The following is a 17,270-nucleotide window of genomic DNA, read 5'->3' as shown; positions in this document are numbered from 1 at the left end:
TTAGAGGGGTGACATTTTAGTGAAGTCTCCTCAGTTCATATATACTTGCAAACCAAAAAACACAATGGAGCTTTGTGCAAGCGTATATGGTCACTGTTTACTAAATTAAGCTTACCTCTTAATTGAGGCTGTGGTCTTTTGAAAATGATCTGTGCTGGCCTCGGACGGAAATGATGTCCTATGAGAAGGCATGCAGTTAGTAACCAGATCAAATGTTTGGGTCTGCATCCTGTATTCGCTAAATACCTCTATTGTCTCTGCGCTCATGGGCAGCGTGTGACAAGTGAAGAGCTCTGCAGGAAATGCTGAGTCACTTAGTGGGCTTGTAGCTCGTAGACCAAGAAGCATAGCGTTGCTAACGCCGTTGCTAGGTCTCGAGTGTTTTTATACCAGCGGCCATCTTTAAATGGTGTCCGGAGTCGCATCTAGACTAAAACAGAAGGCGGGTGCCTTTTTGGGAACCGAAATCGTTAGAGAAGCAATTTTGGTCGATCCCCTAGTGGATCTTAGTATTGTGGTGCCGTTGGGCCATGAAGTTTATTTCGGTTGTCAGGGCAACCGTTACCAAATGAGGGAACCAGTTCTAAATTGCGACAATGCCGTACATGTTGTACGGAACTTGCATAAATCAATTTTAAAAAACATGTGAAGGCCTATACATGCAAATGTGTGTTTAAAAACGTATCATTGAAAACAGATCTTAACTATACATTGGGCCTCATTACACGGTAGGCGGTAAAAAATGCGAATTACTGGCATGGCGCTATTAGCGTGTCCGCCCTCGCAGGAGACCGCTAATAGTGTTCCATTACGAGTAAGCGGACACGCGCATAGGGCCATGCCGGTAAATGACCCTACCGCCCTGGCGCAAAAGCACCTTTCCGTCTCCGACCAAAGTGCTGATAGCACCTCCGCCCTCATGCTGCATGCATTTAGCGGTCACCGCTATTAGCGGTCACTGCTATTAGCGGTCACCGTAAAACACCGGAACCGGAAATAGTGTCATCGCACAGGAACGGGAAAGAGCACGGCGGCCATCTTTAAAACACAATCCATTGCCATCCCCTGCACTCAGGACCTGCAGCAACACCACAACTGGCAATACCACTTCCCACAATAACAAACAATGCCCAAGGCCCTAAAGAAAGCTGATGCGCGCCAGCGCAAAGAACGCTTTTCAAACGACAAATTGAAAATTCTGGCAGACACCCTTGCTGCAAATGCAGACGTAGTGTTTGCTAGCGACATGCGGCGCCCTGCACTCCTGAGAAAAAAGGAGATCTGGGCTGAGGTGGCGCAGAAAGTCAGTGCGGTGGGCTCCACCCCCGCACCGTAAAGGACGTGCGCAAGCGGTGGGATGATCTGCGCCTCCGTGTACGCCTTATATTATCGGCCAACAGGAATCTGGCCATGGGCACAGGAGGCGGAGGAGGATCCCCGATGAAGATGCAGGAGTGGGAGGAGACATGTGCCAGCACCATTGGCATCGAATCCATCGAGGGAGTGGGCCGAATGGAGTGCGCTGTGGCAACAACGTCAGACGGAGTTGAGTGTCCACGCAAAACACTGCAATGCAAAGCATGAGTTCCTCCCCCAAATGTGAAATGGGAATTAGCTAATGGATGGGGTCATCACACACACATGTACACAACCCTGCATATATGCCGTGCATATTCCCACACAACCACATGCATGCAGCACCTCACACACGTGTCACCCTGACTCATGTCCGGATGACCCACCCATCTGGCCAGCAACCTGCATGTCCAAACTAGATGTCCAAATCCAAAGGACTGCAGCAACAACAACATATGCATGATGCACGTTGACCCATCACTGATGCTATCCCTGTCTTGCTCCCCCACAGGTTCACATTCTGACAGTGAGGAGCTGGACTCTGCAATGCAGGCCCCACCACCCAAAAAGCAGGCCAAGGGAAAGGATGCAGGCACCAGGCCCAGTACATCGAGGGGCACTGGGAAATCTGGAGTGGCCCAGGGTTCACAAGCCACACACGCACCGACCACACCAAGGGTCGAAATGCCATCCGACACTGTGGTAGCACCCACACCACCCACCCCACCACTCAGGAGCCAGTGCCAGAAGGCACGCCGTCCGCAGCCAATAGCTCCGTCGGGGAAGCAGCAGCCACGGCACCCATTAGTGATGTGGACGACCCATGTCTGACACCGGAAGGGCAGCGTACACCCAGCTGTCCCCACACCACAGCCCATGCAACACATCCAATGGCAGCATCCATGAGGTGCATGCCAGAGATTCAATGGATGGGTCATTCAGTCCCGTGGCAAGCTCACCTGATGTCGGCCACAAGCAGCAAGCTGCGCCGAGGAGTAACAGGGGCAGGGCCGCAGACGACAGCATGAGCCTGATACGACAGCGCCAGGAGGAGCTCAATGCCCTGGTTGCCCGGCAAGTGAGCGAGGCTGCCTCGACCAGGGAGGAGATCCGGGGGTTATCAAGGGACATGAAAGCTGCCTTGGACAGCAACACGACGCGCCTATGTGACGAGATGGCCGCTGTGAGGCAGGTCCTAACGCGCATTGCTGAGGCGATGGAGAGCATGCGTCACACACAGGGAGCAGATCAACCAGCCACCCCCTCGTCTACTAGCTCTGACCAAACAACCATCCTGCGCAGGTCCAGCCGGTCCTTGCGGCGGTCAGACTCTCAACCCCCCAATGTTGGTGGTGGAGAAGGGAAGTAGGGCCAGCCTGTCACTGTTGACACTTGGAGACTAATGCAGCACTGATGTGCACACCATGTTTGGTGGAGTTGTGGGGGGAGGTGGGTGAGGGTGTTTGGTGGTGTTGTGGGGGCAGGGGGGTGAGGGTGTTTGGTGGAGTTGTGGGGGGAGGGGAGTGAGGGTGTTTGGTGGAGTTGTGGGGGGAGGGGGGTGAGGGTGTTTGGGGTGGAGTGTACATGCACGTTTGAATGACATAATGCTCAATACACACGTAATGGCATGGATAATCACATGACTGGACATTGATTCTTGTGTATGTGTGCTTTATTGTTGAAGGGTGCACTGGGTTAATATCCTCCATACACCCCGTGCCCTGAGCTCCACATCAATTGCACCCTCCTAATCCATGTGCATCAGAAACAATGGTCTATCAGGTGCTGCCGCACAGCACGTCCCTCATGGGCATCGCCACCTGCATGACCTGCAGCCCCCTCTCCTCCATCCTCATCCCCGTCATCATCCTCAGACGGTGGTTGCAGTTCAATGTCAGGGGGCATTGGCACATTCCGTCTGATACACATATTGTGCAGCATGACACATGCCATGGTGATCTTGGCCACCTTCTCATGCCCGCACAGGAGTGCCCCGCCCGACCTGCTGAGGCACTGGAAGCGTTCCTTCAATAGGCCGAATGTCTGCTCGATCACCACGCGGGTACGGGTGTGTGCATGATTGTAGTCCTCTTCGTGCCTGTTCTGTGGGTTCCGCACAGGGGTAAGGAGCCACCTCTTCAGGGGATAACCTGCATCACCTGCATGGGTGCAACAATGGGTATGTGTAAGTGTCTACATAAAGTGGAGCCTGCACATATCACACAAACAAACATAGCATTTTCAACAACATCCACTGATCCAAGCACGCATGGCAATCAGGGTAACTGCAATGTGGGAAGGTGAGGTGGTCCTTGCAAGTGGACATGCACCATGCATGCATACGTCAGGGATTGCCATGTCCCGCCTGAGTTTAAGTAATTTGTGTTTCCTGGCCCTGGCAACGTTAGTGCCACACTGCTAGTACACTGCCATTCCTTAGTTGATGTCCCCATGCTGTTCAATGGCAATTCAGTGGTGGGGTACGGGTGTGGCTCACTACAATGGCTACAGGAGATCCATTTGTATGCACTCATGTGCGCGGATAATTTCTGATGTTGTTCAGCGTACATTTCAGATGTGATTTTTATATGCATGTTGCTGATTTGTGTAATGGGGGGAATGGTGTGTTGTGCGGTGTGCATGTTGTTTGGAATGGCCTGTTTGGCGTAATGGATAGATATGTTTGTCGTGGCACTCACTTCTAGCATGTGGTTTTGTGTCTGGTCCATTGTGGGCTGCCTCACTGTACAGTGATGCAAATACGTATGTCCATTATTCTCCTGACGCCAGTTCACGCCCAGTTTGAGTATGCATCCCCCCCCCCAATCACGCCCAGTTGGAGTATGCATCCCCCCCCCCCCCAATCACGCGCAGTTGGAGTATGCATCTACCCCCCCCACTCACAATCACATCACACTGGCATGTGGTTGGCCTGCTACTCACCAAGTAGCCACGAATGTTGTCCAGCATGTCGCTCCATGTATCGTGGTATTGTCGAGTTCCGCAGGACCATTGCATCATGGGTTGAACCGGGATATCGGGCACAGCAATGTGTGATGATCTTATTGGAGTCACATACCATTTGGACGTTGATGGAGTGGTATTGATTTCTGTTACGGTACACTACCTCATTGGCATGTGGGACCACCAGTTCTACATGGGTACAGTCGATGGCCCCGATGCAACTTGGGATGCCTGCCAGTGAATGGAAGCCAACTTTGGTGTTGGAGATCTCCTGGGCAGTCCGTGGCATGTATATGTGTTGACTTGTGTGCTTCAGGAGGGCATCGAGCACCTGGTTCAGTGTGCGTGAGAATACTGGTTATGATATGCCATGCATCTGACCTACCGTATGCTGGTAGGTGCCTGTGGCCAAGAAGTGGAGCACAGTTACCACCTTCAGTAGAGGGGGGATGGCAGTACGGATGTCAATGAGACTCACGATGTCGTTGTATATCATGTCTACAATGGTGGTGATGGTATCCCGGTCCAGACGGTACAGGGTGTGTATCTGCTCAGGGGTTAGGTTGACTGGACTGGCTCTGATCCTGGGAATTGGTGGCTGCCTCTGTGGTATCACTAGGTGCACTGGTGGTGCTTGCTGTGCCTGTCTTGCCCTCCTCCTCCTCCTCCTGCGTCTCCTCTGTGCTGCCTGTTGTTGTAGCTGCTGCACTGCAATCATGTCCTCTAGCCCATGTAATGCTGCTAGTATTGAATCCATCTTGGTGTGGGAATGGGTGTGGGAAGGGGTGTGGTGTGCTCTTTTGTGCTGCCAGTCTCCATTGCCTCCACCTGTGCTGATTTTGTCAACCTGTGGCAGGTAGGAACACTGCTGTGCTCTTTTAACGTGTGGTTCGCGATGCCGGTTTTAGCGCCTTGCCGGTAAGGGGTTTTTGGGTCTACTACATGCCGGTATTGCCATGTCCGCATGGCTCGTGATGGCGTGATATTAGCACTATGCCGCTATTTCCGGACTGAGGGGGCGCGCGCTCACGGACTTGCCGCTAATAGTGCCACCGTACTTAGCGGTGCCGCTAATAGCGGTATGTCCGGGTCGTACTTGGGGAGGGGATTTACCGATACCGGTAATCCCTTACCGGTAACGGTAAATCCCTACCGCCTACCGTGTAATGAGGCCCATTGTGTCTCACACGCAACATGGAAGTACAATTCACTCATGGTTATACATTATGTCTGACATGTTGTGGAAGACACAAGGAACAAAAACACGGTTTGCTTGTGACTCATACCATTGGAAAAACAGATCGTAGCTATACATTGTATTTGACACATTATAGTAGACGCAAGGTAGAAGCACAGTAAATCATGACTGATGGACCTGGATGACAATATCTATACAGGGTGCTTCATCCCAAATTGGCATAGTGTAAATTATTCAACACAGGCCACTTACAAAAAAGTAGCACAGCAAGGTAGTGCATGTGGATCAGTGGAAAAAGGGAGCACATATAACAACTGTTACGCTCACCTGGCTCCCACAGAGGCGTCAATCTGAACTGGACAGCTGCGGTATCCACCATTGTGACACGTAGGGCCGAGATGACGGACTGGACTGGCCCACCTAGCTTCGTTTGCTTGGCCCGTAGAAATATTCTTCTGATGGTTTAAAAAGATGAGCTCTCCATCCTGCATTGAGCGCAGGGGCGCGTTGATAACCAGTTGCTTCACTGGCTCGAAGGAATCGGTGAGTCCCAGAACAATATTGACTCCAAAAAATATGTATTTAGTAAGAGTTCACATGTCTGACTTTCACTCTTGTCCGATTCCTTGCAGTTTGCAGCTTGACCCCAGCGAAGAGTTCCTCGTGGTAGCTGATGAAGTTCAGGTAAGGATTTGGCTTATCCTACACAGTTCAATAGAAAAAGGCCAGAATGTAAGCTGCTTCTTCCCTTATTCAGGTGTGGCGAGAAAATATGAAGTTCGGGGAAATATGCCTCCGGCGGTAAAATCAGGTAAGTCTATTGCGGTGAGAAGAGTTCCCCTTATTTGTCCCGTTGTCTCACCTTGTCGTCCTTTTGTTCCCCTTAGGGGCCGGGGTGCAGCGAGGATGCAATGGAGACTGCGCCGACCCGTGAAGAGGAATAGTACCCCCGGCGGTAATCAGGTAAGTCTATGGGGGTAGTTACTATTGCCTCTGTTTATTTCCTTGGCTCACCTTTGCTGTTCTTATGTTCCCCTTAGGTGCCAGAATGCGGCAGGAATGTGCAGAAGGATGCAGTGGATCATGAGGATGCTGTGAAGGTCGGTGAGTTCAGCGCGGCGCTGCAGCAGGCGAGGCGGCGTGCGTAAATGCTTCTTTCTTCCAGCTCGAAGGTGCGGTGGATCCGGAATTCAGGTAAGGATCGAAGATTTGCTCTTATTCTAACCTTTCTCCTTCTGTTCCTCCCTTTTTCTAGGAGCAGCAGACTCGAGGGGGGCGTGGCAGAAGACTGGATGCAGGCTTGCAGACACGGTGAGCGTTACGCTGCTGGATGCAGAATAACGCGAAGCGTGTGCTGCTCTTCGGGCGTGGTTTAAATAGCCTCCAAAGTAGTCCCAGGTAAGTATTCTTCCCCAGTCCCACCCGAGTAAAAAATAGTCCCTAGGTAAAATAGTCCTTTCCAAGCCTCATTTGGCTTGGAGCTCTGCAGCATGGTCTGCCCCAGGTAAACTTGCAGCATGGTTTGCATCAGGTAAGTTATACTCTATGTGCCTGGCGCCTGTGGCGCCAGGACTGACTCTCCATATGAGCCTGGCGCCATAGGCGCCAGGACCGCACCCAAACACTTTTGGGCTTACTCAAAACAACTTGATGCCTGCTTCCGCGGTTGCTGGACCTGGTCTGGTTCCCCGGGGGTAGGCATCATGACACAACAGCGTACAATTGAATCCAGGTAATAAATGCTGCGATATCAGGACATGGTATGTAAGCCTGCACCTGGAGCCATCATATCTATAGGTATTTAAAGAAATCATTGCCACGGCAGTGTACATCATCACATTTGGATGCAAAGGGTGGTGAGCTATGGAAAGTGACAGCTAAACCATCTAAAAGGACTCACAGGAAAGATTTCCATTCAATGGAAATGTTAAGTCCAGCCTGCCCGGTGTCCAATTTATGTACCCATCGTTGCTCGAGTTGTGTTAAAATCCTGTTTATGTCTCCCCCCCGCTTGGCGAGTGTCACCTTTTGCAGAACAAACCATCTTAAGTCTGTTTCTTTGTGGTTCTTCTTGCTAAAATGCTCGACCAGGGGCTTGTCAGCTATCTTATTCCTTATGCATGAACGGTGTTCAGAAATGCGCATCTTGATGGGACGGATGGTCTTCCCTACATACAGTAGTCCACACAGGCATTTTATTATGTAAATAACGCCCTTTGTGTTGCAATTTGTATGGTCCTTCATTGTCCATTTTATTGTCTTGTGCTCAAAAGATTTATTTTGTAATGTGAGCGGACAGGCCACACACTTGCTGCATTTATAATGCCCCACGAGTGGGGGTAGATTCCACATGTTATCCACTCGTGGGAGTGGTTCTATAAAAGTGTGCACCAGAGAGTCCTTTAAATTCTTATTCTTTTTAAAAGCAAAGCATGGTGTTTTATTTAGTGTACCTGGCTGCTTTACCAAGTGCCAGTTTTTCTTTATGTTTTTTTGTATCAGATGGCTTAATGGTCCAAATGTGGTAACGCATACTAGCCTCCCCAACTCCTTCTTAGGTCTTTTCTCAAGGCAGATCTCTCTCGGTGTGTCTCGCTCTTTTGTTGGCTTGTCTGATGGATTTTCGGGGTAGCCCCTTTCTTTCATTCGAGGCTGTAGGTCATCGGCATGTTTTCTGTACATCTCAATTTCCGTGCAATTCTTACGGATGCGTAGAAACTGGCCGTATGGCAGATTGTATTTTAAACCCATCAGGTGGTAACTTTGGAAATGGAGTAGGCTGTTGCGGTCGGTCGGTTTTCGGAATAATTCTGTCTTCAAATGGTCTCCTGTTCTGTATATGTGGAGATCTAAGCAGTCAATCTGGTGATGGTCCCAATGTATGGTAAATTTAATGTGGGGACTCCGTAAATTTATCCATCGTTGAAAATCCTGCAGCCCAAGGGGTGAGCCATTCCATACGATTATGATGTTGTCTATATGACGTTTCCAGAGGGAGATGTTCCCTAGGAAAGGATTTTCTTCAGTGAATACATTGTTCTTCTCGTAGTTGGACATATAAAGATTTGCAATGTCGAAGGCCGTGTCAGATATGAGGCATATTCAGCCCCTATAAGGCGACTGAAACACCCCGGTGTAGACGCACCTTTTAACTGCAGTGTATCGTCACTGTGTCTGGAAGAATAACTTGTTACTTGTTGTATTGTTTTTGTTAAAAATGTTCACTTGTCTTCTGTACAATACTGTCCACCAGATGGTGACAGTGAAGGACTCACTCCTTGTTTGATACACAAGCATTTGGATCAATTATTGTTCATGTCCTTGTGTTTTTTCTCCCTGTATGATCAATACTGGAAAACTCTGTGATGTTTGATTTTGTACCTTATGTCACGCTGATCCATGAGACTTCATAAATAAAACAAGAATCTGCCACACTTGAGTACAACAGATTGAGTGTTTATTTACCTGCTACGGTGACAGGGAAAAGGAGAGTGCATGAGTGAATTCCCCGAACTATTCAAGTTTATCCTTGCTTCATAAGTAGCTTTCCTGGACAGAATAGGGTCTCCACGAGGAGCCCATTTTTCTAAATCTATTTTCTTTCTGATGGCAACGATACCTGAAAACCATGTCCCTCTTCTAATCTCAGTCCATCTGGACACGGACACCTTCCTGGTAGATTCTAATCTTCATCCACTATGTATCCTATGGTATTTGTAGCTTTCTCTTTGTTTCCAATTGCTCTTCTGTATCCATGCTTGAGCACTTTTGCATTCTGTGAGGCCGCTAATCGCAGTCGTCTGGCTATGCTGGATCATGTGCACTTTTTTCATACGATCTATGTTTTTTGCTTTTATACTATGGCTGGTATACCTTCCTCGTGGCACTATTGATGCAAAGTGTGCTGTACCTATGCTAGAACACATGAATCCTAATCACGGACTGCTAATGTTTCCCTTGAAATGCTACGTGTTTATTATTCTGATTACAGCAAGAAAGAAGAGGGCAATGGGACTAAAAGGGAGTGCTCATGCTTATATTGATCGCTGTGAGGCAGCCTATCAGCTATGGGCGGTGATCCCGACGAGGGGTGCGCAAACAGCCACTCGGATCCCTTATTTTTGTTTGGTGGGGGGGGGCTCCAAAGGTGTCCGTGATCCAGGCTCCAAAAGTACTTAAGATGACCCTGCCTGCACGTGCATGTTTGCTGCCCTATATTTGCAAATCAGCACTCTTCTATTTTTCAGTGCCTTTGATCGCTCCCCAACATGCACACCATCTTGTGAGAAATTCTTCCAATCAGCAAGATGGCTCACAGATTGTGTTCAGCAAAACAGATGCACTTGATAACTTCACATTGTCCCTTGCAAAATCTCACTCACACTGCTGTACTTGGTGTTTCTGACCCCTGGCGCATTCCCCTCATGCGGCTCTACTAAGGGAAGTCATGCTTGACACACCATGAAGTGTTCTATTTTCTGTAGTCTCACACAGGGAGGGGTTCTGTTGAGGGGTTGTTCCCCTGTGAACCAGAATCTACATGTCCTCTGCCACAGGCCCCCTATGTGGCACTTGACTTGTCATAGAGACCAAATAAAAAAAATTAAATTGAAATTAACAAATTACGGTTATCAATGCTACTACGACTCACCCTGCCTCGCACTACTCACGATGAAATGCAGGACTTCACAGATCGCATCATTGATTACATCACTTATGTCATCTCCTTTGTAATCAGTGATGACATCATCAATGGTTTGGGGGCTTTATAGGCATGGTACTGTGAAGGGAGTAAAGGTACAAGTAATGTAGAGGATGAAGTACCAACAGTATGGAAAGGTAGGGTGCCTGGGACAGTCCCAGGTTTTGCCCCACAAACAGTATGCATAAAGCATTGCCACAGTGGAGAAGGCAGTGCACCTGTGTTGTAAGGGAAAAAGGACAGAGCCCCTTTAAGAGGGGAGCCCAAGACTATGGGAGGGAGCGGGAAGTGGGAGGAAAGGGAGGGTCAAGGGAGGAGGGAAGGCAGAAACGTTATGGAGGAATAAAGTGAAGGTTGGAGCGTACAAGGGCTCCTGTGTAGTCATTTGATGTGCGCGAAGCGGCCCCATGAAGGGGGCTAACAACCTGAAGCATAAACATAGGTCATGCTTCATGCATAGAACTCACAGGGAAGAGCCACAGGAAATGTCTTTAATGTAGAGTAAGAAGGGGTAGTGCATGCATGGTCTTAAGCCATGCCCTTTGGGTACTGCTTGTAGGTGTAATGAGCAGCAGGCTATATCCCATGCACATCACCAACATGATATGACAATACACTCTGGTCTGTGCTTACTGCAGAGGATGAAGGTGCTGTGCTTATGTCATGATTGTAATGTGAGAGGAAATGCCCTGTACTCAGCATCCAAGGGGCAATTCCGTGTTCATGACATCTACAGTTTCATATGCAATGTCACAATGTTGATGAGATGTCATGGGTTAATTCAGGAGCAGTGCTTGGTGGGACTGAGGGAGAATTAAGGTTGTGTTTCGCTAACAAAAACACGCTAATTTCTGTAGTTTCTAGGTTTTGCATTGTGCCCATAGTATCCCTCCCACTCAGGCTCTTTCTGGGAATCTTGAAATGATAACATAGATCCACGATGTGTAGGTAATGTATAGTAAATAGTGGTACATATCACTAATGTGTAGCCAAATGTATGATTTACATTGGCGTCTCAATCCTCGTCTTGTCGAATTAGGAAGAATGTTTTCATTCATTCTATAAATGGGTGATGACCCAATTATGTAGGCACCAATCTAAGTTATTGTTCGTATGATGCTAGGAGAAAGAGGTAATTCAAAACAATTTACGTGATATAATTGTCTGCGATGTGTTTTTCAAATACTGCAAATGACAAACGTAATGTTCTTTTTTAAAGGAGGATTTTCTACAGGCAAAGCTATTAATGACGTATACAGCTATCTGCCACGACTCCGGAGATGGGTTGTTAACAGTCCGATGACATTATCCCGTTGTGACCATGGGATGGCAAGTATAGGTGGCAAGATCTTCTGCATCGGAGGGCGCACGTTAAATGCTGTAGGTACATTTAAACACAGTCAGTGCTTTCTCATCTATCTGTTTAATTTTTCTCAATTAATAAAATGGGACAGTAAAGTTTCAAATATAAAAGAACTGAAAATACAACACAAAAAGCAAAAATCCATTCAAGTTTGAAAACAGGGTTGTGAATAACTGAGGGGGTAGTTTATGCATGAGAGGTTCAAATTCATACTTGAGGATCAGAGTAAGAATAGAACAAAAACTCGACAGATAAAAATAGGCCCATAATCCTGTATCATGATTTGCTGCTTTGCTACTTTCACAACGAACTATTTGTGGACCCATGTGTACTGATTGCCTTGCAATAATTCAGGAGAAAAGACAATGGTGAATTTACAACGTACCTCTTATAAGGAGTAAATCATGAATAATACCTATATCTGGTATTTTCCAAACCAGGCATAAAGCATGTCCATTACAGAAACGATGTCCTTGTTTGTGGAAAATGACAGAAGAATGTTCTATCTATTCAGAGATTGTAATGTAGTTCATGAATCACCGTCTTCAATTTCCCCAGTTTTTTTTCTCTTTCACAGATTGGGACTAACTGCGAATACATCAGTTTGGGAGACATATTTCAAGTATCTGACTCTCATTCAGATGCCAAAGGAGTTTAGATACAGGCAAGCATGAAACTGACACACACACACATTTCAATTTACACAATAAATAACTAGCGTGTGAGTTGAATAGATAGCACCCCCAGACTAGTGTGAGAGCGAGGTGAGTGCATACCATCCACAATTCTAATAGCTAGTGAGTAAATTAGGTGAAATAATAAGTGATGTGAGTGAGTGAATATGTGTGCAATTGGGGCAAAAGTGGTGAGGTGGCTGGGTGAGTCGAGTGAGGCGAGAGTGAATGATGCCATGATCACATATACACCCGCAATTACACCTACTCACCACTAGGCTGGCAGGACATGTAATTCCACTTTACATGCATATGACGGCAGGGTCAGGGCACAGGGCCTCATTACGAGTTTGGCAGTAAGTGGATAAAGTGGCGGTAACAGAATTACCGCCACTTTTACCACTCTGCCGAATTATGAAAAGCGAGACCTCAAACAGACAAAACTGAAGAAAGAAATAGACAGACAAGTACCAAGAACATATCGTGAAACAATTTGTGTTTCCTAATGATAACAATGTAGTAAAGGAACCAATCCAACATATGGTCATATGAACCATATGTTCGATAGTCAAAAATAGTTTCCCGATATGTTTTTGGTACTTGTGGGTCTATTTCTTTCTGCAGTTTTATCTGTTTGAAGTCACACTTTCCTTTTTACCATGCACTGGTTTGCACTTTATTCTGTCTTATGTATTTTGATATGGATTTGAATATTTTTAGCATAAGTATTTGTCAGTAGCGATGTGATCGTGTTCTATGCTGTAGTATATAACAGCATTATCATAAAATGTGCATATGTATATTTTTTTAACTTTATTTTCAGATGACGGTTACATCATATTAAAGGGATGGTCTAGTAAAAAATTTTATTTAAAAAATAAATAGGCCACATAAAAAAAAAAATACTAGCATCCTCCGTTTTAAAACTTCCTATGTAAAATTTTGAGCTATTCAAGCTCAAAATTCGAAAAAGCAAGCACAGGGGCGCAGCCATTTTGTGAAATGGAGGCCCTCCTGTGCTGGCTTTTGCTTTTGCGGCACTAATGAAGGAAAAGCCAGCCAGCTGTAGTAAACAAAGTCTACCGCTGGGTGGCTTTCCCTTCATTAGTGCCGGGACTCGGAGGACGCAGACCGGAGACCAGAGCAGGAAAGCTGCAGCTGAATCTCGGTAAGTGCTATTTATTTTTTTTACAAAAAATAAGCACTAGCTGCGTTTTTTTTTCTAAGTTTTCCGGGCTGGAGGAGCCCGGAAAACTTAGAAATAAAACCGCAGCTTTAAAAACGTTGTATTTATGTTTGCCGTCGCTTTTGAAGCGACCGCAAACATAAATACAACGTTATTGTGTTGGAAAACGCTGCGGTTTTTCTTTCCAAGTTTCTCAGGCTCCTCCGAGGAGCCTGAGAAACTTGGAAAGAAAAACCGCAGCGTTTTCCAACACAACCGCGTGTGTTTCTGCCTGCTGTGGCTATCACTTTGGGTCTCCGGTGCTCCCCCAGGGGAGCAGCGGAGACCCAAAGTGAAAGCCACAGCAGGCAGAAACACACGCGGTTATGTTTACATGCCGCGTAGTGTTTCTACCTGCAGCTGATTTCCCATTTGGGGCTCTCGGGCTCCCCGTGGGGAGCCCGAGAGCCCCAAATGGGAAATGCTAAATGCTGCGTTGTCTGCCTAAATCTGCTTTCCCATTTGGGGCTCTCGGGCTCCCCGTGGGGAGCCCGAGAGCCCCAAATGGGAAAGCAGATTCAGGTAGAAACAACGCGGTTGTTTTCCGCAATGCCGCGTTGTTTCTGCCTGAATCTGCTTTTCCATTTGGGGCTCTCGGGCTCCCCGTGGGGAGCCCGAGAGCCCCATATGGTAAAGCAGATTCAGGCAGACACAACGCGGTTGTGTTGGAAAACGCTGCGGTTTTTCTTTCCAAGTTTCTCAGGCTCATCCGAGCCAGAGAAGCCTGAGAAACTTGGAAAGAAAAACCGCAGCGTTTTCCAACACAATAACGTTGTATTTATGTTTGCGGTCGCTTCAAAAGCGACCGCAAACATAAATGCAAAGTTTTTAAAGCTGCGGTTTTATTTCTAAGTTTTCCGGGCTCCTCCAGCAGTGCCCACCACAATGACTTTACGGGCCACCTCTGCCCAGATCGCCTTTTTTTTTTATTAGGGTGGCACGCCGCATGTCATTGGCGAACACCACCTCTGCTTTGGCAGCAAGCGTGTCAGTGAGCATTGTAAGCTCTTCATTGGAAAAACGCTCCTTGCGCTGCCACTCTGCTCCTTTTTTAATTGCCTTGGGCATTGTCACTGGGTCTGTGAAGGATTTTGTAAGGCTCTGGTGTGGATGCAGGTCCTGGGGGCAGAGGATGGCAAGATTTTGTGTTTTTAAAGATGGCCGCCGTGCTATTTCCCGTTCCTGTGCGATGACGCTATTTCCGGTTCCGCTTATTTACGGTGACCGCTAATAGCGGTCACCGCTAATGCCGTGTTGTGGGAGGGCGGAAGTGCTATCAGCGCTTTCTTCAGTGCCGCTAAGGGCCTTTACGGGGTCTTTACCGGCATGGCGGTAGGGTCCTTACCGGCATGGCGCTAAGCTCGTGCACGCGTACTCGTGATGCCACGTTATTAGTGGCCTACTTCCTACACGGACACGTTATTAGCACCATGCCGGTAAAGGCGGTAACTTACCGCCTACCGTGTAATGAGGCCCAATTACTGTTGGTGTTGTGTTTGTCAGCAGTATTACCGTTACTGCCGAAGGGGTGTGCATGCACCCACCTATTCATGATTCAACGGATATACTACCGGATAACACAGCAGTAATGGTAATTCCGCCCACCACCAAACTGGTTTGAGGCACATAGGATTTCATTTTATGGGTATATGATAACAGTGCAAAGGCAAATTACGGCATTTCAAAGGCATATGATAAAAGTAACAAACCATTTGAAGGTTGTTAATTGACATATAATAGTTCTTATGCATAAAATAGCAGCACCGCTGCCCATATCAGGACATAGGAGGGCAGTGCCAAGACCTATGGTTTCATTTTATTGACATAAGATTGAAGTCATGGCAAAAACTCGTAGTTCTGTGACATAAACTGGCCGTGACAAGCCATATCATGGCAAGTCAGAGGTGTAACACAGAAGTGCTAGGATGTATGATTGCACTTCAGAGTCACATGACGCAGGGCAGGTTTAAGATCGATACTTTTTTACAAATTCAGACACACTTTGGCAGCCTAATATGAAAGCTTTTGAAGCTCACTGGTAACCTTTTTTGTGAGGCCTGTGTAGATTATGAGGCAATGATCCAGCATCATCATTAATTAAAGCTCTCAGACATACAACACACAACACAAACAGAAACAATCTACTGTACGATACACTTGATAATGGAGCCCCAATCCACCACCTTGGTCAAAAGTGGTGTTCAGATCTTGCTAGCCCCCTGCTTAACTCTCATTCCGCAGCTTTTCACAGGGCAACTGGACCCCAAATTAAAAGGTGCACATCCCCTGATTGCTCTTACACACAGAGACGCATTCACAGAGGACTTTAAGCAATTAGTGTCACTGACGTTGGTATTGGCCCTTTAGCAGGGCCTGTCAAGAGTCTCTTAGGAGAGCACAGAGCAATAGATATATAATAGAGTATGCACTGTGGATTAAGACTCAACAGAAAGAGGGTACATACCAGGATAATCTACGTGGGTATGGGTAATCACAGGAGCGGGTGCTGGTTGAAGCAAAGCAGGGATCGAAATTATGATTGAATAAGCAGGAGCTAAAAGCAGTTTCTCGGTAACCAGCCTTAACCAGTATCCAGAAGCTACCACTGATGAACGAGGAGCTAGTACATAGTGTTCCACAACTCTAACTTCAAAATAAGATGCAAACATATAATTTCGTCCATTATTTACGACCCCTTATACTCTAAATGTTGTATAGATGTGTCTGAATGTAAATTTATAGATTGCCCCAAATGCACAAAATTCACTTAGGTCTTTTGTTCGGCATCAGTTGGCCTGGTGAGACAAATGTAGCTCCTGGGAGCTGTTGGTGTCAAGCTAACCAGGCTCTTCTAGGCTATACAAAAAAGCTAAACAGCTCCCAGCTTCCCTCAATTTTGAACCCTGCAAGGAGCGAGAGTGAGTAGGCAAGGAGATATACTGGATAAGGAACAAGTTACTTACCTGTAACTGTTGTTCTCCAGCATGGGTCTGGCATGGATTCACATGCTCATGAATATTCCCCGTCGTCAGGCTGGGAATCCTCGGTAAAGAAAAAATCAGTTTCAGTTTTGTTTCTGAACTGTCTTTCTTAGTAGTAACCAATCACTGGTCTCTGGGTGATACTGCCCCCAGCCAATGACTGCCCTCTCCCTAAGTGCCTCCCCTGGCAGCCATCCTCAGATTTGGTAGCACGTAAAGTGGCAGTAGGATCAAGAGCCGCAGAGGGGTAGGAGGGAGGGTTCGCATGTGAATCCATGCCAGACCCATGCTGGAGAACAACAGTTACAGGTAAGTAACTTGTTCAATCTCCAGCATGGGGTCTGGCATGGATGCACATGCTCATGAATACAAGAACACATAGCAGTACACACATGCACAACCACGGGAGGTGGCAAGGCTCAACATTAAACATTTCATCAACTCAACATTAAGCACTCTTACCTCCTCACCAGGTGTCATGATGCCTACCCCTGGGCATCTGGATCAAGCCCATCAGCCCCTGGTGTCTGGGTTCAGTCCTGGCGCCTTAGGTGCCAGGCTCATAATACAAATCAGTCCTGGCGCCATGGGCGCCAGGTTCATAGACTTTACTTACCTCATGCAGACCATGCTGCAAATGAATCCAAGCCAACGTGAGGCCTGGATGGGACTATTTTACTACAGGGACTATTTTTTACTCGGGTGTGGTTCTAGGGACTTCTTACCTGGAACTACTTTGGAGGCTATTTAAACCACGCCCGAACAGCAGCACATGCTTCGCGTTATTCTGCAACCACCAGCGTAACG

General features: G+C 47.3%; 2 protein-coding genes across 2 annotated transcripts in view; one reads left to right on the top strand and one right to left on the bottom strand.

The window, feature by feature from the left end:
- The window catches only part of DPP7 (dipeptidyl peptidase 7), a 3,316,481-nt gene that overhangs the window by 1,054,569 nt on the left and 2,244,642 nt on the right, over window positions 1–17,270 (bottom strand). The gene's annotated exons all lie outside the window — the stretch shown is intronic.
- Window positions 1–17,270, top strand: part of LOC138471873 (kelch-like protein 13) — a 610,358-nt gene that overhangs the window by 396,210 nt on the left and 196,878 nt on the right. The window contains exon 3 of the mRNA XM_069609732.1: window positions 11,440–11,600. Coding sequence (XP_069465833.1) covers window positions 11,440–11,600 — 161 coding nt within the window. The remainder of the gene's footprint in view (window positions 1–11,439; window positions 11,601–17,270) is intronic.

Source organism: Ambystoma mexicanum, chromosome 8 (assembly GCF_040938575.1).
Source record: "Ambystoma mexicanum isolate Mex_15411 chromosome 8, UKY_AmexF1_1, whole genome shotgun sequence".
NCBI lineage: Eukaryota > Metazoa > Chordata > Amphibia > Caudata > Ambystomatidae > Ambystoma > Ambystoma mexicanum.
This window is presented reverse-complemented; position numbering and strand designations above follow the sequence as displayed.